This window comes from Lampetra fluviatilis, chromosome 8, assembly GCF_964198595.1.
Source record: "Lampetra fluviatilis chromosome 8, kcLamFluv1.1, whole genome shotgun sequence".
Taxonomy (NCBI): Eukaryota; Metazoa; Chordata; class Hyperoartia; order Petromyzontiformes; family Petromyzontidae; genus Lampetra; species Lampetra fluviatilis.
Window position 1 is genome coordinate 8,369,884 of NC_136282.1, and position 23,096 is coordinate 8,392,979.

At 42.6% G+C, this 23,096-nt stretch overlaps 1 protein-coding gene across 1 annotated transcript in view; it reads left to right on the plus strand.

Annotated features, from left to right (window-relative positions):
• Positions 1-849: 849 nt before the first annotated feature.
• Positions 850-23,096, plus strand: part of LOC144933732 (EF-hand calcium-binding domain-containing protein 4B-like) — a 42,460-nt gene continuing 20,213 nt past the window's right edge. The window contains exons 1-7 of the mRNA XM_078858800.1: positions 850-1,286; positions 5,508-5,619; positions 6,283-6,457; positions 10,823-10,969; positions 15,620-15,710; positions 16,703-16,798; positions 17,693-17,895. Coding sequence (XP_078714926.1) covers positions 999-1,286; positions 5,508-5,619; positions 6,283-6,457; positions 10,823-10,969; positions 15,620-15,710; positions 16,703-16,798; positions 17,693-17,895 — 1,112 coding nt within the window. The 5' untranslated portion in view covers positions 850-998. The remainder of the gene's footprint in view (positions 1,287-5,507; positions 5,620-6,282; positions 6,458-10,822; positions 10,970-15,619; positions 15,711-16,702; positions 16,799-17,692; positions 17,896-23,096) is intronic.

Here is a 23,096-nt window from a genome sequence, read left to right on the forward strand (position 1 = left end):
CATGAATTGTATTTCATTTACAACTACAGCATACAGATTTTTTTGCATGCGTTAACGTTCATATGTACAAATTGTATGCATTGTTGTGAGTAAACATATTACCATTTAAGAATATTTATTTTCTTGGTCAATATAGCTAATGTATGATGATGGTTTGAAAATAATTATGCTGTGTAAGTACAAAGCTTAGTGAGTAGTGGGGAAAATTGAGATTTGTAAAAAAAGTGTACGAGGACGAGCCTCTCTCGGGCGGCCTCATGTTTCTCCTACTTTCATTTTAAACCCAACCCAAGCATGGAATAATAGCTTTCAAGAGCTGATCCCTGTGCAAAAAGCAGAGCCATGACGACTCTTTGAAAGACATGGTAAATGCCCACACCTGATTGCAACACTCGAGCAGCAACCATTTGCGCGAATATCCTCGACTCGGCAATGCACAATGCCACATTGGGCACGGCTCCAATGTCGTTTTTAAAATTCCACGTGCACATTAACTTTTGCATTTTGTGTGTGGCGTCAATCCACAGGGTTGAGCCGTCCTCATGATGTGGCCTCAAGTAGGGAGATGAAACACTTTTATTGAACATAACCACGAGGTGCCTTGGTTATATCTCCCTCCAACCAGAATCGAACAAGGCACTGTGACACTGCGGCAAGTGATTGTGTTGAAGGGTTACCTGCGAGTGGATGAAGGGAATGCTCTTGACTCTGGCGCAGCTCCGCCCTTGTTCGCATCTCAAAACATGACGAGGCTCACACAATAACCTCATTTTCCATGTTTCCCCCCCACAGCCCAATTAAATCGTATGTTGCTAGGTGATGCTTTGCATTGAGCGGACAAGCGAGCGCCTAACGACAAGTTCTGGGAAACCAAGTGCACGAATTCACACGGCGCCGATTTCTGTTGCCTCCCGAGCGCACCGAAGAAGCCCCACCACCACCACACGTGCGCGCTTGAACCTCTCTCCGAGTGTTGCGTGGGCTGTGATTCCTGGTCGATGGCGAGCCTGGCCGCCGGAGACGAGGGGGTCGTGACAGGAGCTGCGGTTGTGGCGGCAGGCGGACTTGTTGGAGGCGGTAGTGGTGGCAGTGGCGGCGCTGTCAGTACATCGTGCAGAGCACTAACGAGAGCAACGGGGGGTTCCATGTGCGAGACCCCTCCGTGGAATCGGCGGCCGAGTCTGCTGTGGAACCTGGAGCCGGACGAAATGAGGGACAAGGTCCGAGAGCTCTTCCTTCTCTGCGACAAGGAGGACAAAGGCTTCATCACCAAAAGGGACATGCAGGTACGGAGGGGGGCTTTGTGGGTGAGCAATGTAGGAAAGCGGTGGTGACGGTGATGATTCCTTCACCCTTGCTTTGGAAAAAAAACAATGCCACATGCAATGTAAGACAGCACGAAGGTATATAAGGACTGTTGACTACAACTTACAATTTCTATGTGTTGCCAGTGACATCTGAACCGTGCATAGTGACATCACATAATGTAATTCTGTGTTTAGCACTGTTGTTGCAGTTAACTGCAGTGTAAATAGTGAACCATGGTTTTGCACTTAATATGCATTACAGTTACGGCACACCTCAGCATAGAATATTATTGGTTCTTTCGGTAAAGTCACGTATTATTTTATTATTTCCCTTCTACGTGACTTTACCGAAAGAACCAAGAATATGAATCCCTGCAGTCACGAAAGCTTAACACCTCAGCATATGTCAGTATATTTAACTAAAGTGTCACGATAACGAATTGTAATTATTAAACGATTGTTTAATGTGTGAATGATAATTGCACTTGACCGTGTGTTGCAAACGTTCACGTTTAAAGAGTTTTCCGAACAGCTGAAACTACTAGGATAAGGATCGTTAAATATCAGTGCCCTTAAAATCTGGCAAAGTAGAGTTTATTTTTTGTTAATGGAAATTATAGAATGCAGTCAGAGACTTGTTTTTTTATTTTGTCAAATCGTTCATTTAGATGTGCTATATTATGCTAACTACATATTCGGCGACTCCCTGTTCCTCGTAACACCTCTACTTATATATTGCAATCTAAAACTTTAAAATAAACACGTGTACTCTTTGGTTTTTTCGGTAAAGTCACCTAGGTAATTTAGTTTTCATTGATTTTATTTGATTTTTTACCTACGTGACTTAACCAAAAAAAGAGTATGAATCATTGCAGTCACGAAAGCTTCAAATCTAGAAATAAACACGTGTTTTAATAGATTTCAACATGCATTTTGGTTGAGCAGAATGCGTTCTCAGAATGGACGTCATGAGCCTTGATCTATCCATTCCTGGATGAAGGCCTCCCCGTAACCATCTCTGATGGTCTCGCGGTGTAACAATCCATCTAAATGTGGCACAGGAGCTGATTCCATCACTCCATCTCTGGGGTGTACATCCTCTCGCATGACTTCACTCCTTCGCCTGCCAATTGATGGTTCGTCTGAATCAGCAGCCATCATCCCTTCTAGTCAAGTGTACTGCCCAAACCCACTTACTTTCCTTGACGGTCAATGCAATGTCGGTAACTTGCATGTGTTCTCTAATCCATGTGTTTCTCTTTCTGTCTGTCGGTGTGATTACAAGCATGCACGAATCAATGCCTCTTTCCGCACATTTCAGCTTTTGTTCCATTTTCTTTGTCAATGTTGATCCTTCCGATCGATACGTCGTCACAGCAGGTAATATTCAATTATTAAAAAACAATTGCTTTCAGCACGCTGGTATGTTGCTTTTTATTATTAAGTTCAGTTTCTCAAAAGCATTCTAACGTGATATCGTCCACATATTAATTTAATCAGTTTGATCCCAATGTGCCTTTAATAACAATCCTTGGTACGCATACTCTGATGAGTTTTCCAGTTGCGTCACTCCAATAATTGTCTTCATTTGTTTAGCCAGCTTGCTGTACATAACTTACATTTGTTTCATATTTATGACATATTGAGCCTAACTTTGCATCCTTATACTGGTAGGAACCTCCTGGTTACACCAGCCCACAGGGGATTATTGTGTCCGTCCGTCGTGCATCCAAAAATGGGAGGGGTGGGGCTGGGTGGAGAGGGGAGGGTGGGGAGGGGCTGGGTGGGGCTGGGTGGAGAGGGGAGGGTGGGGAGGGGCTGGGTGGGGAGGGAGGCGCTGGGTGGAGAGGGGAGGGTGGGGAGGGAGGGGCTGGGTGGGGAGGGGAGGGGGGTGGGAGGGGTGGGGCTGGGTGGGGAGGGGTTGGTCATCCCGTGGTGCCCTTATAATACTCAATGTTTAACCTACTCACGCCGGCTTGCGCCCGCCCTCACAGTCGGGCATATTTGCGGAATACACCACGCCGCCGTTGACCCTGGCCATTGACCGAGCAACCCAACGTTCCTACCAGCTCCCTCCGCAGGAATGTGTTTAGGTTCTCCAATGATTCCCTCTAGTTCTTTTCCTTGGGCTCTTATCATTATACATGTCATTAGAAAAAGTCACGATGATGTATTTAAAAAGTACTTACACAAAAATGAAGAATTACAAACCCATTGTCGTCTTATCGCATGTACATAAATTTGCACAAAGCTTACTGAAAACGGAATAACTAAAAATGTAGATACCAATCACATGAGAAAGCAGGGTTCAGCAAAGGTTTCTCTTGCGTCAACCACATACACACTATGAAACATATTCCGACAAAGACTAATGAATACCAAATACCATTGTGCCTCGTCTTTGTAGACAATGAAAAGGTATTTGACAAATTGATGCGGCTGTCATAAGCCAAGGCTTACATATAAAATATTAATAAATAATATTATACAATTTGCTCAAATGGAACAACTACACCGAGTTGACATCTACAAACCAACACAAAAAAACATCATAAGGGGTGTCAGACAAGGCAAAGTGCTTTCACCAAAGTTCTTCGCAGAAACATTGGAAGATAAATTGTGAAAATCGGATTTGAGAAAAAATGCGTGAACATAAATCGGGAAAATATTAACCATCTCAGATTCGCTGATGACATGGTCATTTTAATTGAAAGAGAGGCAGAACATGTTATCAGCATTCCATGTGGTCGAAAAATGTGGGTATTAAATTGTTTCCGAATGTTCATTAAACCTTGATTAATTTAAGGAATCAAAGCACATAAAGTGCTGTCAATGTGAGGAACATGTAGACTGCGCATTGGTAATCGGTGCCGCGCGTCTTTGTGTAGCTTCGATCAACAGTCATACCCAAACGTATTCTTTCGTACGGCTGCTCATGTAGATGCAGAGCAACAATGACAGTTCCACATTCACGTGGTCAAACCCAGACAACGGCGCCAGGAGCAGCAGAGTGTGTGTATCGCTGTGATGTCTCCTCCGTATTTGTGAATCGGGCATTCCGTCGTTATATGTTGTGTGGTTCAAGTTCAAGTTCATTTATTAGGTATAGCCCTGTGAGCCATTCGGCTCTTGAATCGGGTGCAACCGCAACAAACAAAAAACTAAAACAGGAACAAAAAACATCTTAAAGTGAATATGTGACTAAGTGCAAACAGAAAATCCAAGAAAAGACAGCAACATATTGCAGAAAAAAAATCACCGTACACCAACGCTGTGTGCAAAAATCCCAGTGGGATGCAAGTCAAACAACCAACAACAACCACAAGACAACTTAGATTAAGGTCATCAGTCTAACTCTGTACTACAACAAATAAACATGGCTAAACTAATACACTTTTCGAAATCACCAAAATACATCCATGAAAGCAATGAAACAGTGATCATAGGAACTGTGACGGAATTTTCACAATAAATGGCATAAACAACATGTAGTCCGTTCTGGATGACCACAGTCGCACATGGGAGAGTTTTAAATTTTCCGTTTGTGTATCGAATATCCGCGTCTACCATGGTTTGTGCGGATGTGGTTAAGGGTGGGCTATGGAGGATGAACACCAGGGATCTTCTGCGTTGGGTCTTTCACTCAAAACATAACGGAGCACACTCTGCACTGAAACTCCACCACTCGCGCGACAGTTTGGCAGATTCATGGCATGCCGTTGGCCGTTCTGATCTTCATTTATCCACGTGCACACACGACGGACAAATGATGTGCTGTCACCCGTAACCCACGTGTCGTATAAACAGCGCCGCTATACAGTTGTCCTTTTATTCCGCTATTGTCTAAAATAGCGTGGGCAAATGTATTAAACAAATTTTGTGGTGGTCTACAACAAGGCTGTGTTCATTATACGGACGTGGCATGGTGATGTCAAGTGACATGCAAGGCGTGATAGGAGAACCAATCATAATTGTCACATTCGTGCCTCTTGCCGTATATATCACAAATAATTTACCTGTTGCGTGTACGGATACAGTTAACCATATTTAATTGAAGACTGTGAGCACGCTTGTTCTGTTCGACGAGTTTAAAATCATTCACAGGAAGTGCTGGAGTTGATCGGTAAATGACGTATTGCGGTGTACCGGTAACCGCACTCTGCACGCGCGGCTGCTTGCGTGCTGCGCTGCGTTTCGTAGAGACTTGAGGCCGAGCTGCCCCTGAACCCCGAGCAGCTGGAGGACGTCTTTGAGAAGCTGGACTGCCACATGCAGGGATACCTCACCCTGGCCGAGTTCACCCATGGCCTGGGTAAGCCATGCACACATGGGCCCACTTAACCGAATGTTCGGGGCTGGCACGCGACGTCGGTGCAATCTGTGGATTTGGGGGGGCGGGGGGGCCCTGGGAAATTCAGGAAAGTCCCCAGAAGCAGCAAAGAGTCGCCTGTGTCGTACCGGCCTCCTCACTTTGCTCAGTGACGTAGCCAGGCAACATGACAGCGAGGTTGTGTTGCTGTTAGCGTTTTGCATTCAGTTGCCCAATGTCCCACGTGTATGTACAGCCCACCGGTCAATCCACTGCTAAATGATGGCCTCTCCACACGGTGTTGGTTCTGCGGGTTGTTTGACCATTTCTCACCGTGCTAGTAAGTGCAGGTTGGTCAAGGTTGGTGGAGCACAAAACATTAATGTATGTTGCTGTTGCACTGCCTTCTACTGCCTATCCAGGCTCAAATCTGCTTAGATTCCGAGGTCTGATAGAACGATGTGCAATTTCGAGTAATATGGTCAGAGGTGCATGATATCCCACCAGTGGAAATATTCATAACTATAAAAAATAAAAAAGGTCGCTTTATAGAGCTCCCTCTTGTGGAAGACTTTCTGGTGCCAGTGACATGAGCAAGCAATTTCAGGGCTGCACCTTTACCTGTTACTCTTTTTTTTTTATAATACTGTGTTATTTTCAACGCAGGTCAGTATCTGGGCCTGCAAAGCCTCGTGACTAAGGGAGAGCAGGTCCCTAAATTTGCTGAAAAACATCTTCCCATCCTGACGTGGGGCGACAGTGAGAGCGACCTCTGCCAAGAAGATGAGCTCCATTTCTCTCGCCTCATGGACAGCTTGGGCGCTCGCAACGTCTTTGGCGAGTGAGTCAACTGCAGCCGCCTGCACAAGTACAACAACACCCCCTTTGTGTCGGCTCCATGGAAAACCTCCAGGCGAAGACAGAGATTCCCCGTATTGCCTCAGACAGACTATTGGGACAAGTGCTGTTAGCGAGCACCTATTCCCTCACACACGTGCGCACACACATGCACGCACATGGCTTGGCTAACTATCGAGTGTGTAGTCAGTGCAACTGGACCCGTGTAAATGGGCCAGGAGAGCCCAAGCACCCACGAAAAGAGGGGATATTGGACAAGGGGTCCCAAGTTTATTCTTTGCACGAGGGCCTATGCCAATCATGCTACACTCATGCACATAGGAACATAAGCGTAGTATGTGCATATTCTTGGGTCTTTCGGTAAAGTCACGTAGATAGGTTCAAAGAAAATAACAAAAATATCCAAAACATTTATTTGAACCTATCTACGTGGCTTGTACCGAAAGACCCAAGAATATGAATTCCTGCAGTCACGAAAGCTTTAAGTCAAGCATGTGCATGATTAAAACTAAATTAATCAGAGTTCACTTTGTACATATGCCCATCGCTTAACCGATGTTGACGCACACTGATGTGCATTATTGCAACCCAGTTTGCATTCTTTAACAAAAGTGAAGAAAAAACATTTCCAGTTGATTATTTTAATGACGATAGCTGTGGACGAATGCATCTGCACGGTTTCCCATGCATTGGTGGAAAGTGAAGGACGGATTGCATAAGCAGCTGCCTTCAAAGGCAGCCCTGTCCCGCAACCGTTCATTGAATTGAGAGTACAAGACTATGTGGAGTTTAAAATCTTGAACCTCAATATTAAAACGTCACAATTATTTCTAGAACTTGTAAATACGCTCACACTGAACGACATCGTTACACTTCAGAGACAACCGTGTAAATGTAATTGGTCATGACTCAGGTCAAGTAATCGCATAAAAAGACGACTGGGGAGTTGTCCAGAAATTAATTCTTGTCTTTGACCTCTCGCCAACTAAAGCGTTATCTTCCCCTGACTGGGATTGCAACTCGCAACCTTTTGTTTGTGAGCCGTGTACCCTATCCATGGGCAATTTGCAGAGTGCAATACGTTAAGCATCTTAACTATAACACAATAAATAACAGGTTCAATTGGAGGGAAAAAAAGTCCTCTATGAACTATAGCAAAACTCATTGAAATAAGCCGTCACAGATTTCCATAATATACGTGGATAAGTGTTTTTTTTTAATGAAAACCATTCTAAATGTACATCATAATTAATCACATTTTGAAATATCTCCTTTAATTACCACATATTTTAAATGTTTCACATCTGATTATGGTTGATAATACACAGAAATTCGACAGTCACCGATTTGATTAATAAAATAGCAACGTGTGATTGCAGCATGTTATTTAATTGTGCGAATCCTAGTATTTTTGCATGTCTTAATATAACCAACCACAGGAGTGGCTGGGCAATAATTTAATCCGCGCTGGAACAATGTTTCAGTGGCAGTGCACGTTAGGGCCAGTGGCGACAATAAATGTATTTAATTATTTGGGATAAAGGTGCCTGTTAAAATAAACACGTTGGAGCAGGGTGCATTCATTGTGGTGACGTGCATGCGTGATGGAAAATTGGGAAGGCATGCATGATGTGTGACCCTGAATGGTATGACATCTACATATGAAAGCAAAGCAGAGAGACTGCGGCATTTTCAAGTGCAGATAGGAGACATAAAAGCACATAAAAGCATCAATTTAATTCACCAAGATGGCCAAAAGCTGAGGTTCAGAGTGTGTTCTCTCCCGCTCAATAGGAGCACATCTGCTGGCCTATCCGAGGTTATATTTGTATATAATGCCTCTTTCTTTCCCAGGTCCTCTGGTGAGTCATGACTTATGACACACATGCCCCTTTTTTCATATGTAGGGGCAAACGTGGAATGCTGCCTCCAATATTTCACAAGTAACTTGATCTATTTACTGGTGTCTCATTAAACACATTAATTAATTCGTATGAGACTCTACATTTGGGCACTTGGGCCAGACAAGGATCTTACTACCTTCAGTGCTGTCTATAGGTCAGGGGTGCAGCTATTGTGGCTGTCGAAGGTGTTTTGACACCCCTGGAATTTATATATGTGGCTAAGAGGCACATGGTAGTTTGGGTCTACGCTTCCCCGACCTCAACATAATTGCTGATTATGCCCATGACAGAGCCTTTATATACACATTAGCGCACAGATAGTAGGCAAATACAGTCAGCAGCCAGTAGTTCTGTGGATTTGATCGAACTAGAGTGCAGTAGAATTCACCTTATACTCAGTGACGTGGGGTCGAAATTCAGGTTTAATAACACGTTTGAGTTTTCACATACAATATTATGATTCGTGATTGATGTTTTGAGATCGGGCAATTTGAAGAACAATCTTCATGATGGCATGTAGCATTTAGATACAATGAGATAGTATCTCATTCCTACATTTGGTTGTGAGGATTGTTCTTCAATTTACCGGTGAGCTGAAACAATAATATATCCTTGTACACGTGACAATTCATTTCTTTGTGTCGGGTGGTGGAGGATCTTAATGACAAAGATTTGGTCAAAATTAAATCCATTATTTGGTGATGGTGCATTGACAGTGTCGCATGAGCACAACTATAACATAAACCCTCAACAATGACATTGCCTGAAATGTCACCAAATATATATTTTTCCTTTCAAGGCAGTGTTATTGATGAATATGTTGAGTGTTTTTTTACAGATTTGGTCCTGATCATTACATGGCCTAACCCAATATTCAAACATTAATTCTGGGATCCTATCTGTAATGTAACCAAAAACCCCCGAGAACGCTTCTTTGGTAAGGCACCCTCAACTCTTGATTGCTCCCCTGCCACAGCACGCATAGGTGCTGATGTTAACAGTGGTTTGGAGTCATCTACGAGGCGCCACGCGTTGTCAGGAATGGAGCAGCTGCCCAGGCTTGAAGCCGCTTGTCTCGCAGGCTTCAGTTGTTAGCCCGGCATCCAACAGACGTTTACATTCGAGTGCATACCTCACAAACTGACCATATTTCTTTGGTTTTGTGGCAGCAATCTAACTCAGGCGAATGTATAAATATCGTATTAGTTATTATAATGTTTGGCTTTCTTTCCCCACAATATACCCTTTCAGAAATCTATGTTGAACTGCGGAACACCATAGGCTCATGGAATAATTAAATCTACTTGGTTCATTTGAACTTATTTGAGGGTTAATTAGACTTTGGTGGATTGGTTAATTAAATCTTGGTAGACTGGTTAATTGTGAGACATGTTGGCACAGTGGTATTGCGCCATGAACCTGGCAAACTTGAGTTCAATTCCTGGCCACGGAAAACATCAATGGCAAGTGATATTTGAACCAGCAGTGAGGTGCCCCTTTCACTAACTTGGACTGAACAGAATGGCGGCATATGGTCAAACGACCCCTACGACTGACACGGCATGCGGAGGCCTTCATCCAGCATTGGATTGAAAAAAGGCTGTAAATTATTCATTATTGTAATTAGATTGGTTAATTGGACTCTGATAGATGAGACTCTGTCTGGTCTTTGGTGCTGCTTTGGCCTCATGATAATGAGCGGAGTTGGGAGACCTGGATCCCCTGTGGCACTGGGCACTCTGTGCCAGCACATCTGTTGCGCATTATGATCCAATTCCACCTGAATAGGACAATATTGTAATCAGGATCCATTAGTGCTCCGTAAAAAAGGCAAGCCGGAAAGTATCTTCTTAATATAACACAGCCTCTCTCTATATTTGTAAGTGGTCGTCTCAAACATTGCTACATCATGATGACACTCTACACAAATGCATTTTAAATAGAAAAACATAATCAGGCATGAGCATTTAAGTTTATCACACTGATGTAATTTATAAAATAATACCTTTTTTATTTGAAGAATTCATGAATGGAAAAAAATCTGTTCATTTTTTTCATACATTTATTTTACGTGCTTTGACAAAGCATCCATGTTTTATAGATTAGATACATTTCCCATCGAATATGCACCCCACTTTGTTTTACGTGGGTTTCATTCAACTAAATAACACTTTCCTTCGTATTACGCTCATGAATAAAGCTAGTGCTAAACATTGTACATTCATTGTCTGAACAAGCTCACATGCCTACATTCATCCCAGTGTTATTTTGTGGGTTAGGCTGCAGTTGAATCGATGGGCGCAGTAGTCATGGCAATAGCTCGAGAGAAGAAATGCTCGGCGAGCAGCCTGACCCGGAAATCCACACTTGGATTACAAGCAGCTGCGAAAATATACTGGTTTTAATGTGCCACGTCCTTCTCTTGAATGTGCCCGATGTTGCAGGCAGGATGAGGTGCGCGCCTTGTGGACCCGCTTACGAAGAGATGAGCCGGAGCTTCTGAACAATTTTGAAGGCTTCCTCTCCAGGGTGTCCCTGCAGATCCTGCAGGCCAAGCAGGAGAAAGCTACTGTGGAACGTGTACTCCAGAAGTACGTACTCCACGCTCAATCGCAGTGCTAATTCCGTGATGGAAATTATTTACAACTATAACCGTCAACTACGGTAAGTGGGGTGTTTTTGTTGTTGTTGTTGTCCATCAACGGTGGTCACAAGTCGATGAAATTCATCACGCGTGACGATGTCTTCGATTGCCTACCAGAGAAAAATCATGACTTGTGAAATTAACTAGTCGATCGAAGATGCAGACCAAAGTAATTTAGGACCATCATTAGAGACAGCAGCAGTGCTTGGAGGAAGACCCTCACATCAACCTTTAATAACCAATAGTGCACTACATTTGTGACTGCTTACGTCAACAGACTATGATAATTACTACTGTAAATGAAAGCCACGGATGAAGATTCGGCTAAAATATCACAATGTCATCGACCAGACGAAGACGATGACTAAATTATTCATCACAGAGAACAGGGGCCTGGAAAGTCAAATGTTGCGATCCCATGATAAAGAGGCTTTATCAGCTACCTTGGTTACTTGACTTCTCCAAACTTCAAATGTATTTCCACCGCCTTTCCATTTCCAGGGCATATATTATTTCACTTGCAAAGTTAAGAGAACCAAAAAATCTGAAAATCTTCGTATTTTCTTCATTAAAGCCATATTCATATATCCACTGCTGGCTGGAGGACTCCCAATGCCTTGTTGGTCATTGTCAGGCCATAACTCCACCACACTTTGGGTTGTTCAAGAGTTGAAGCACCAGTACTGGATCAAATACCACTTGCCACTGATGTTAGTCATAGCAAGAATTATAAACTCGGTGCAGTGCACAAACTACTGTACCACACCTCACCCCAAATCAATGTAATAAAATAAAATTTTGTAACCGAATTAATAAAAAATGGAATTGTGTGCCTAATTGCTGTACTGTCAAACATTATTTTTGAGTTTGGCAAGCTTCTGTGGGATTTGGACTTCATTGTGGCCCATTGTGTTTTGTAAGAAAATGGAAATAGAGGGAAAAGTAATTAACTTCATGAAACACCAGCATTACCCAGAAAATGTTACGAGAAATCATAGTTTGGTTGAATACAACTTCGTATTTTATGGATTTTGATCGCTTGTGTGGGGTCTGCCTTCCTCGTTCTCTCTCTCCACTCATCTCTCTCTGTCCTGGGCCATCTCTACGTCCACGCCGCCACAGTTCCATCAAATCATCGTTATCACCACTTAAAACGACCTCTTTCTAGGCCCTGCATCACAGTCTCCACCCTGGAACTTCCATGTTGTCACCTTTCTTACTTCTTCTTCCAACGCGGTTTCCTTCTCTTCGTCTAACATGTCCCAGCCATATAAGTCGACTTTATTATCGCTTGTCTGGGATCATTAAAATATCTAAAATAATAAAAACATATATATTCATGGTCTCAATGGAGGATACAAGTTTTCGTTAGAAAAGCAAAGGGCATGAATGTATTAAACAGTATGTGGTAAAATCAATCATCAGATGAAGCATGTAATGCATCTTTGTTATTTTGTTCGACCACATTTATTTAGTATCCTGGAGATCGGTATGCCAACCACAGAGTTATTTTGAATTGAATATGTAAAATAATTAACACAACTGCAAAATACTATAATGGGAATTAGCAAACCACCTGCTTTGAAATACATTAGTCATTAGATATTCAGTTGCGTAAAAGCCATACATCTAGTGGTTCATATCTCAATTTTAACCATTTCCCATATTTGATTTTAAGTCAGGAATTAATGATTGCTCATAGGTACCAATGTTTCTTTTTAACTGCATTTTTCTTTCAATATATTGCAATGGTTTCTCAAATCGGCCAATAGCAAAACAATAAATTATGATAATGCCATGTTTATACTCAGCAAAACCTCACTGAGTGTCAATTCTTCCTTTCAAAAAGGTAATTGGCCAGTTCCATTCATGAATGATATAGGTAGCAATGACATGCATTATAAGCTATTAATAATACATAAAATTAAACAAGTCTTTTTTACGACCAAATACACATAATTTTGGTCCATCTGCCTATGGGCCTTCTGAACCAATATATTCCAGCAGCATTTGTTCAAGCAAGCAAAGTATGAATCCCAACATATGGACTAAAAGAGCATAGACAGTGATGAAACCCACTTGATTTCCAAGTTCACTACATGATGAAGCTTAAAGCAGCTTGAGCAAAGCAAATTCATGAGAATTTGATCGATACAAATCACATCTTTGTAAACGGGATAATCTTGTTGGATGGTGTACGATTAATTACAATAATTTGGCACAATACTACTACGTGGCCTAACCCATAAACAAATATGGATCAATTTATCGACCCAAACCATGCATCTGTACATTTTTATGATTCGAAAACGGACATCTGTCTGTGTATTTCTTCATTACTTGCTTACTTATATAGCCTCACACTTTCTTCTGAAAACCATCGTCCCTGTGCGTGTGCCTCTGAGCCTCGTTCCCGCGTCTCACGCTGCTTAACGTGATGGTACTGGTACATCTCAATCGATAGTTACTGAGCGCCTACTCCCTGCTGATGCTGCTGCGATGCGGCCCACTCACTACTAATGCCCAACTCTCAATTTACAAATCACATTCTCACTCTATTGTGGACAGACCTATCGGTGTTCAAAAGTTTACGTCACTAAAAACAACATATTTCAATAAAGAAAAATTTAGAGACTTAAGGCCAGAAAAATGTTAACATAATATTGGATGAAAGTTTAATTTCAAGATGTAATACATTGAAACGTTATAGCTATCCCCCCTTTTTTATATAAACGTCGTCTAGACAACCCAGACAGGGTAAAATGTTATCCCCCTGCTTGTATGAGTCCTGTATTCTGGATGACCTGTATGGAATGTGTTTCTAACCATCTTAATGAGTCTGCAGTAGTTGACATTTGAAAGAAAATTACTTGATTATATTTTACGTAACAAAAAGTGTAGAAGTATATAATAATGCATCAAACTTTTATGAAATTCATAATTTTGCTACGACAAATGAAACTACCGTATCTACTTTTATAAAAGCATCCATATTTTGTAGAATACCTTCCACTCAACAGAGCAACACTTATGACTAATGCACCGTTTGAAATATTAAGAGAACATTTTGTACTCTAGTTGCACAAAATGGCTTATAGAGAATAATGTGCGTCATGAACAGAACCAATTTAGTTTCTGCAATTCCAGTTGCACATTTACAATTGTAATTTTCTCGAGTTGCAGTTTAAAAGGCACAAATACAAGAATACAGTACGTCATTCTTTTATTTCCCCCTGTAGGAGTTTCTAAATTCTAATCTACTAAATTTAAATTATTAAAATGTGTTCAGATTACAAATGTAAACATAATTATAATTTAAAGCCCGTTGTCCATTTTTAAACTCCTTACCACATAGGATGAGTGATTCTAAAAGCAAAAATTGCATTTCATAATTAATGGAAATAAAATTTGTATTAAATGGTACGGTGAACTCTGAAATTCGGTTTGCACTTTGAAGGTTAAAAAATTAGTAGTTCACTGCATACATTGGTTGGGCTGCCAAGTGCAGTATGCAATCCTCAGCTAGATGAAGGCCTCTTAATGCTATTGGTTATAGGGGTTGTGTGACCATACTTTCCTGTGCTGATCAGTACAGGTTCGTTAAGGGGGTGCACAGGACCAGTGCAGGCATTACTCACCACTCATGTGAGGTTAAAATTCGGTCACAGTTCCTATGATCACTGTTACATTGCTTGTATGGCTTTATTTTGGCGATTTCGAAAAGTTTTTTGGTTTGGCCATGTTTGTTTGTTGTAGTACGGAGTTAGAATGATGGTCTTAATCTAAGTTGTCTTGTGGTTGTTGTTGTTGTTGTTTGACTTGCATCCCACTGGGATTTTTGTACACAGCGGTGGTGTACGGTGCTTTTTTTGCATTATTTTGCTGTTTTTTCCTGGATTTTCTGTTTGCATATAGTCACATAGTCACTTTAAGATGTTTCCTTCTTCATGTTTTTGTCTTTTATTTGTTGCGGTTGCACCCGATTCAAGAGCCGAATGGCTCACAGGGCTATACCAAATAAATGAAACTGAAACTGAAGGTGTGGTCAAGAATCGAACTCAGGTGGCTGGGTTGAGAGTGCAGTGCACTACCACTCCACCCCTTTTGCAATGTGTTGATTCAATACTTTCCAGAAGTTGCTTTAACCCTGCATTGCTTCTTGACACACTATGGTACTATTTTTGTTAAATATAAAAGTGCCCTGCACAAGTATGACATATAAGTCATCAATGTTTGATTAAGACAGAGTCAAACAGAGTCTGACTCTGTCTTATCGACAGACCTGTTCTTCACCTGAGGACGGCTGCTTGTGTTGTGGCCGAAACGTCGTGAGAATTATTTTATTATGTTTTATTTTTATTATTTTATTATTTCCATTCTACGTGACTTTACCAAAAGAACCAAGAAGATTGTCACCATTGTCACCATTGTCGCTGAGTGGCCACCCACCATGTGACATCCATTAGCGCCAAAACTCTTTGGAAACTATTATTATTATTATTGATCAGACGGGCTGCGCTAACAGCTTCACAAGAGACTTAACGCCCCCCGCCGCCCCGTCCACTTTGACCCGGCGCTCCGGCATGCTGGCGGACAGGAGGAATGGCGACCATGACCGCGAGGTGCAGCACCTGTACGAGGAGATGGAGCAGCAGATGAAGAGTGAGAAGGAGAAGCTCTCCAGCCAGGTATTCACCACAGCTGCATGCCGTTTCAGAAGCTTCGCAAGCTTTATATTTCCTCTTTATTTACGTATCACGAGCAGCATTATCATCAGCAGTAGCTTTGATTTTTCCGCTGCTCGATGAAGGCCTCCCTAATCAGCTGCCATCTATCACGGTCCAGGGATGTAATCATTCATCTGTCTCTGCAGTGGATGTCCTCTGTAGCACATTTCATCCCTTGGCTGCCACTCTATCGTTAGACGTTAGTCTCAACCAACGGCAACAATTCTTTCTAGCAACGTGTCCTGCCCAAGCCCACTTACTTTTTGATAAATATTTAATATAATACCATACCTTTCATTTGCTTTGTTCCCCAATGCATGCATGTCTTTCCCTGTCTGTCAGTGTAATTCAAAGCATGCACCTTTCCTCCATGTTTCTGATCCATGTGTCATACGCAGGTGATACACTCATAAAACACTTTCTTCTTGAGACAAATTGGTATTCTCCCTCTCAAAGTGATCCAACATGCTCTCATCCACCTGTTTATTTAATAATGTTGATCTTGGTCCGGCGTTCAGAAACTGCCCTAGTCCGATGTGTTTCCAGTTATGTCCCTCTGACAGATATCTGCAATCGTTGAGAAACTCGTTCATATTGACATATATGTGCGTACTCCCTGTATCGGTGTATCTGGCCCAGTGGTGCTGTTGGCTGTTGGCACCACTGGGCTGTTGGCACACACGGACTCAGCCTATGCTCTCTTTAGAGGGGATACAATGAGTACCACTTCGTCGAAAACAAATAGTGGCCATGCTGTGGAGAGACTTGCTTCCACCACGAGAACGTAGAGTTTCCACCACTGGCTCAGTACCAGCAATGGAGAAGAGCGCCGTAGCAATGCTCGTTGAGTTCTGAGCCACGTTGACTTGACTTGCCGATGCGGATCAAAGCTACGCTCACGAGGAGGTCAATAAAGAACTTGCTCTGTTGGACTTTCGATGCGCTCGCTGAAGGATGCTCGGAGGCTTCTGTGCCGTAGCCAAGAACTCGAGGCTGAGTTGGACGCGAAGGAACAGGAGGTGAAGAATATCCGGACTCAGCAAGAACAGGTGGGGATGACGCAGCTCTTTCTCAACGTGTCACCACTTATTATTATTCTTCTTCTTCGGTAACGCCTAAGGTTCAGGGAGCCAATCGAATTAACTTTAAAACAATTTCTAAATAATTGAACAGACAATTATTAAACATGTTCCATCGTGTAAAAAAATAACCACCAGTCTGTTGGGCTGTCCTAATGAATGCCTTTCGGCAGAATATGTTTAATCCGGCAACTTATGAATCTCAGAAGCAGAGTGTGGTCTGTTAAGCAATCGTTGCTGGGTTGCCAAGGTTTTTAGCAACATGTATGACACTATACACGGGGCACTCATATATGAGTTTACCCCATATGGGCACAATATCTCTTACTCACAGTCCTCTGGCATGAATGCACCCAACGATTTAATTTTGGCCACTCCTGTCAGGCCAGCGACCAGGAAAATATAACCGCGCTCAGCACACCACATCCAGTATACATCTGGCTATGGCTGTGCTTACTACTTACGGGTCGACTGCAGTCTACCAGCGACCCGGAATATATTCAATGAGAAATCAAGCCGTCGCAGCGATCACCGCTGGGCGCTGCTGTTGACCAGAGGTCACAAACGGGTTTTCATTCCTTACCCGTACCCGGCCGCACCAGGGTCGCAAATGGGTACCCGTTGGAAACAGGCAGGGTACGGGTACCCGTTCCCTACCCGTACCCTACCCGAAATGAGTGACAAACGGTTACTCACCAGTGACTCACGGCCTACCCGTACCCGGCCGCACCAGGGTCGCAAACGGGTACCCGTACCTGGCCGGGTAGGGGTAGCCGGGTTTCGGGTAGGGTACGGGTATCGGGTACCCGGTTGCGACCTCTGCTGTTGACCCGGCGCCGTGGCTCCCACACCGAGTGCTTGCAGCTGGAGCGGGCGCTGACCGAGCTGAACTCGGAGCAGTCGGAGACGCGGCAGCAGAACGATCGCTTGCGGCAGAGCAACGAGGACCTGGAGGAGAGGCTGGCGCAGGTGCGGCGGGAACTGAGTGATGCCCTGACTCTAATGGAGCAGCTACCGGCAAAGCCATTGACGGTCGCATCGCCGCCTGTGGCTCCACGCGACACCCAGTGAGTGCGGGGGGCACGCGGGGAGCAAGCGCGCGTCTTTGTCTCCCCGTCCCGTCGTGTGCCTGTTTCCAACAATGTATGTATTTGTGTTGAACTTCTTTCACACCACACGCAGCCAACCGCACTAACCGGTGCGGGGAAAGCACAACAAACTTAACACGAAAAGCAGTTCTAAAGAAATTAGTTTTCAGTCTAGATTTTCAAGTGCATAGCTCCATTGGCTTCCTAATATCGGAAGGAAGAGCATTCCAGACGGCCGCAGAAGCGCATCTGAAAGTGCGCGATGCAGTGACCGTCTTTGTTCGATGGATAGAATTACATCACAGAGCTACATCTGAAAAACATTCAACAGCCTTTTTGTGTTTATGTAGTTGTCCTTCCCCCGCACCTCCAATTAGTGTGGGTGGCTATGTTCAACATACGTGCATACATGCACTGCTAGCTGCAGAGTTCCAAAGTAAAACAAAATCATTGCCAATCCCTTCGTCTTGTGACATGAGGGGAGGAATAATAAAAATTGAATGAGCCCAATTGAGACTGGTGAACTAAGGCAGCACCCAGCCAAGATTGCTCACAGGGCCCTGGAATCAGTTTTTTTTTCAGTTTCATTTATTAGGTATAGCCCTGTGAGCTATGCGGCTCTTGACTCAGGTGCAACCCCAACAAACAAAAACATGAACAAAGAACATCTAAAAGTGACCAGGCACAACAGAAAAATCCAGGAAAAAACAGCAAAGTCTTCCAGAAAAAGCACCGTATTTCAACGCTGTGTGCAAAAATCCCAGTGGGATGCAAGTCAAACAATAACCATAATACACTAACTCTGTACTTCAACAAACTAACATGGCTAAACCAAACGTTTTCGAAATCACCAAAATAAAGCTATAAAAAAATGTAATAGTGATCATGGGAACTGTGATTCAAATTTTACAATAAACGATATACATAACATGTGTGACCAATCTTTGCAGCCATAGCTGGCTGCATGAGTCACTCCATAACAGCAAGAGTATCAGTAGGAGTATAAAACAAATCCAATGCACATTTTAAGATCAGCACACTATAATCAAAACTCATGAAGACCTTAGGTCACATTTGTTCTTCGAAACAATGAGGAGATCCAGCAGGTAGTCTGCTGATCTTTTTGTAAGTACATTGTGAATAAATAAGATCTGATGCACAAGCCGTCGATCATTAAAATATGTTAAGTTTGACCCAATGTAGAGATCGCAGTGGTGGGTCCTATATGGGCAGTTCAATGCAAATCTTAAGGCCGAGTGATAAATTGAGTCAAGCTTCTTCAGTATAGTACTGGGGGCTGATTTATAAACGATGTCACAGTAATCAAGTAGAGGCAGTATGGCAGCGTTTATCAATTCCAAACGGAACATAGGGGGGAAGAAGTGCTTGTGTCGATACAGAAAACAAAATTTTAATTTTGTATTTTTACCAATATAATCAATGTGATCTTGAAAATTCAGTTTTGAATCAAAGATGACCCCAAGATACTTATAGATCTTGACTTGCTCTATTTGATAATTATTTAAGAAATGTAATTGGGGGAAAATAACGTCCAGCTTTAGTCCTGGTGAGAAGCATAGCACCTTGGTTTTGGAGGTATTCAGGACTAGTTTAAGAGCAACTAGCTGATGGTGTAGTTTGTTGAAATCAGCCTGGAGCTTAACAATCACGTCATCCGGAGAGCGGCCAGCAGTAATCAGTATCGTGTCATCTGCAAACAGATTTACCCTGGAATGATCCAGGTCAGTGCCCAAATCATTGACATAAAGAGAGAACAAGAGGGGGCCGAGGATGGAACCCTGTGGAACCCCTTTTATTATCCAACCATCTATGAATACAGTTTGAGAGGTAATTTTTTTACCATTCCACTGCGTGTTTGGAGAAATGGAGGCAATTTAGTTTACTAAGCAGGGTGTTGTGGTCGACTGTATCAAAGGCTTTGGACAAGTCAAGAAAAAGACTGGCGCAGTACTGCTTATTATCAAGGCTACTTTTCGATTTAAAGCTTTCGTGACTGCAGGGATTCATCTTCTTGCGTTGTAGCCGAAACGTCGTGAGAATTATTTTATTTTATTATGTTTTATTTGTATTATTTTATTACTTCCCTTCTACGTGACTTTACCGAAAGAACCAAGAAGATCAAGGCTACTGTAAATGTGATTTATAGAGTCTAATGCAGCAGATGTGGTGCTGTATTTTTTTCGGAACCCAGATTGGTTTAGATGTAAGAGATTGTTATCGGACAGGAAACTGCTAATTTGGTAGTTCAATAATTATTTAAAAAATTTTCATCAACGGGGACAACATTAAGATAGGTCGGTAGTTATTTGGATCATCTTTAGGGCCCCCTTTGTAAAGTGGACGAACATAAGAATTTTTCCATTCTAGAGGTATTGATGCTTCTTTGATGGACAGGTTGAAAATATGGGCTATAGGTTTATATATTAGGTGACCAACAGTTAGCAGAGCAAATACGGGAATACTATCCGCTCCGGTAGAGGAGGACCCTTTGAGGTAGGACAGTTGTTTCAGAACATTACTTTCGTGGATAGGCTGGAAACTAAATTCGTTTAATGTTTGGACAGGGGTGTAGGAAATTGCATGAGCAGGGGTGACTCCCAATACATTTTCAAAAAGGTCACCAGCTTCATGTACAGTATACAACTTAAAAAAACATATATACATGAATCCATATATATGTGTATACAGATAAGTAACTATCTGTCGGGGTTTAAATGGGACAGTATATGACGACATGCCACACTGGCACTTATCAGAACCTCCGATTTGGACCTTTGGTTGGCTACATATGGTGTGAAAGAAGTTCAACATACATACAAAACACCAAATATGTATACCGGAATTTTTTAATCGGTTCCTATTCCTATTCCACGGTGTTTCCGCAGGGGCGAAATGGCATAGCACTTGGGCCGGAGAATGAATAGGTTTCATCTTGGCACTTCAGCATTTTCATTTCAACTCCTGTATTGATGATGTCTACTCCTGTATTGATGATGTCTACTCCTGTATTGATGATTTATAATTCATGTAATAATTATGTATACTCGTGCATTAAATTCATATTTCGCTCTGAGAGGGTGAAAACAACATTAATCAAGGACCCGACTGGAGAATACATTTTACACGCTAATTTGGTTTAATAATGAAAATATTTCTACGGCGCATCATTTTTTTTCACAACCCTTTGTCAGTCGACTGACAGATGAAGGCCACCCCATGCCATGTTAATCATGTGTTTTTTGTTGTATACCATACTTCATCATGCTTGTCAGTGCAGGTTGTTGAAGGGTGGGAGAGGGCCAATTCCGTTATCACTCGGTTCAGATGTTAGATGTGGCTGGGAGTCAAACTAGTGGTGCCAGTTTTACAGTGCAGTGTGCATCGGACAACAACAATATAGTATATATGTAAATACACATCCAGTTGAGATCTGGTCTTCGGATATGTAGTGCAGCAGGAATGAGAAATATTTCATTAACCAAATACATTAATGACACAAAAGACGTTGAATGAACACTTGTGTGTATATGTGAGGCTTTGTGATTCATACCCCAGTGAATGCTGCTCTGCTGGAGAGATCCATTGTTACACATGCGGGCTTCCTTTGCGTATTTTAAAAAAGCTAGCGGCTGCCTTGACAATGTCTGTCCTTGATGGGATTCACTTTATGCAGGTCTCTTTGGAAATGAAGATGTTTATCTCGAAGAGCTGTTGCATCTCAATATGGTTAATTTTCACTTAGTTATATAAGGATTTATATATATATATAAATACATCGTGGCGACATTTATCTCACTTAAACCTCACGCGCGACCGACATGATATAATCTCTGTATTTATGCTACAAATTGTGCACGTGAGAATGGTGTTAGAAATTGATTGTTTTTACACGTGAGTAGCGCATCCTGAACGTGCAAAGTCACACGTGCCTTGAAACGTAGACTTAAACGCTACGTCGATATAATTATTATTTTTTATAGCCATTAGTCAATTGACTGAGGGATGAGAGCCTTGCCATGCGGTGTTTTGCCATGGGAGTTGTTTGACCATACTTCACCACGCCAGTCGTTATGGGTTGGTGAAGGGGGGTGGGGGGGGGGTGCCAGGACCACTCCAGATTATTACTTGCCACTGTGGACTGCATGTACGATGAACTTATTTCGCACCGTACGTTGGCCAACCGTGCTGATCGGAGTTGCGGGGGAAGGACAACAAACTAAACGCGACAACAAGAAGCTGTTTATGCGATGAGATGACGTTAGCCGTCGCTGGAAATTTAATTCTGGATGATCGATTTAGAGTGCAGTGCGCTAATCACTATCATACCCCTTCCCCCACCTGCTAAGTTGCATCAGGTTATGGTTATGCACCATTATTGCGTGAATATAGTGAAGTGCTATTTAATTGATTTAGCAATGTACTTAAGCACACTGTTTTTGATGTCATACAAATCTGGACGTGAGCCTGGGGGGGCGGGGTGGGGGGATTGCGACGTCGGAAGAGCACGACCGCTTTTGCGCAAAATCGACAGAATCGCGGGGAGCCAACACGACGGCTACCCGTAAAAACAAACCCGTTCCGTGCGTGCCGGTGAAACACGCACATTTATTTTTTGCACATTTAATGAGACGTGCCCAGCAGCTTACAGCAATGCACTCGATCGTGCAGTTTCAGAGAAAAAAAATTGCATAGGGGTCTCTTTTCATTGTGCGTCTCCTTGACAACTCGTTTTTCATTGAGATGTCATCACTGCATTTGCAGCCATTAATGTAGGGGGGGGGTTATGCTGAATTTAATAATGGGGATTCTAGTGAGTCTTTCATGAGCAGCTATCCTTGCAAAGGGAATGAGCATTGGGTGTATGGACTACCTATTCCAAACACCTTAACCCTTTAACAATGTACGATTGTGTTCTGCTACTAAAGGCTCATAGTCATTTATATTTCATGTTTTTGTATGTAAACAATTTAAAGGTGAAAGTGAGTATAGCAATTACGAAGAAAAAAATAAATTTAAATAGTTATTTATAAGAAACTTAATTACTGCGTCGGATTTTTTGTGGTTCGTACCGCACAGCGCTCCAGCGTGTTGTCGGGTTGACCCACATGTTGTCCGACGTTTCACTCCACATTCGACACCACGCTCCAGGAGCTTCTTTG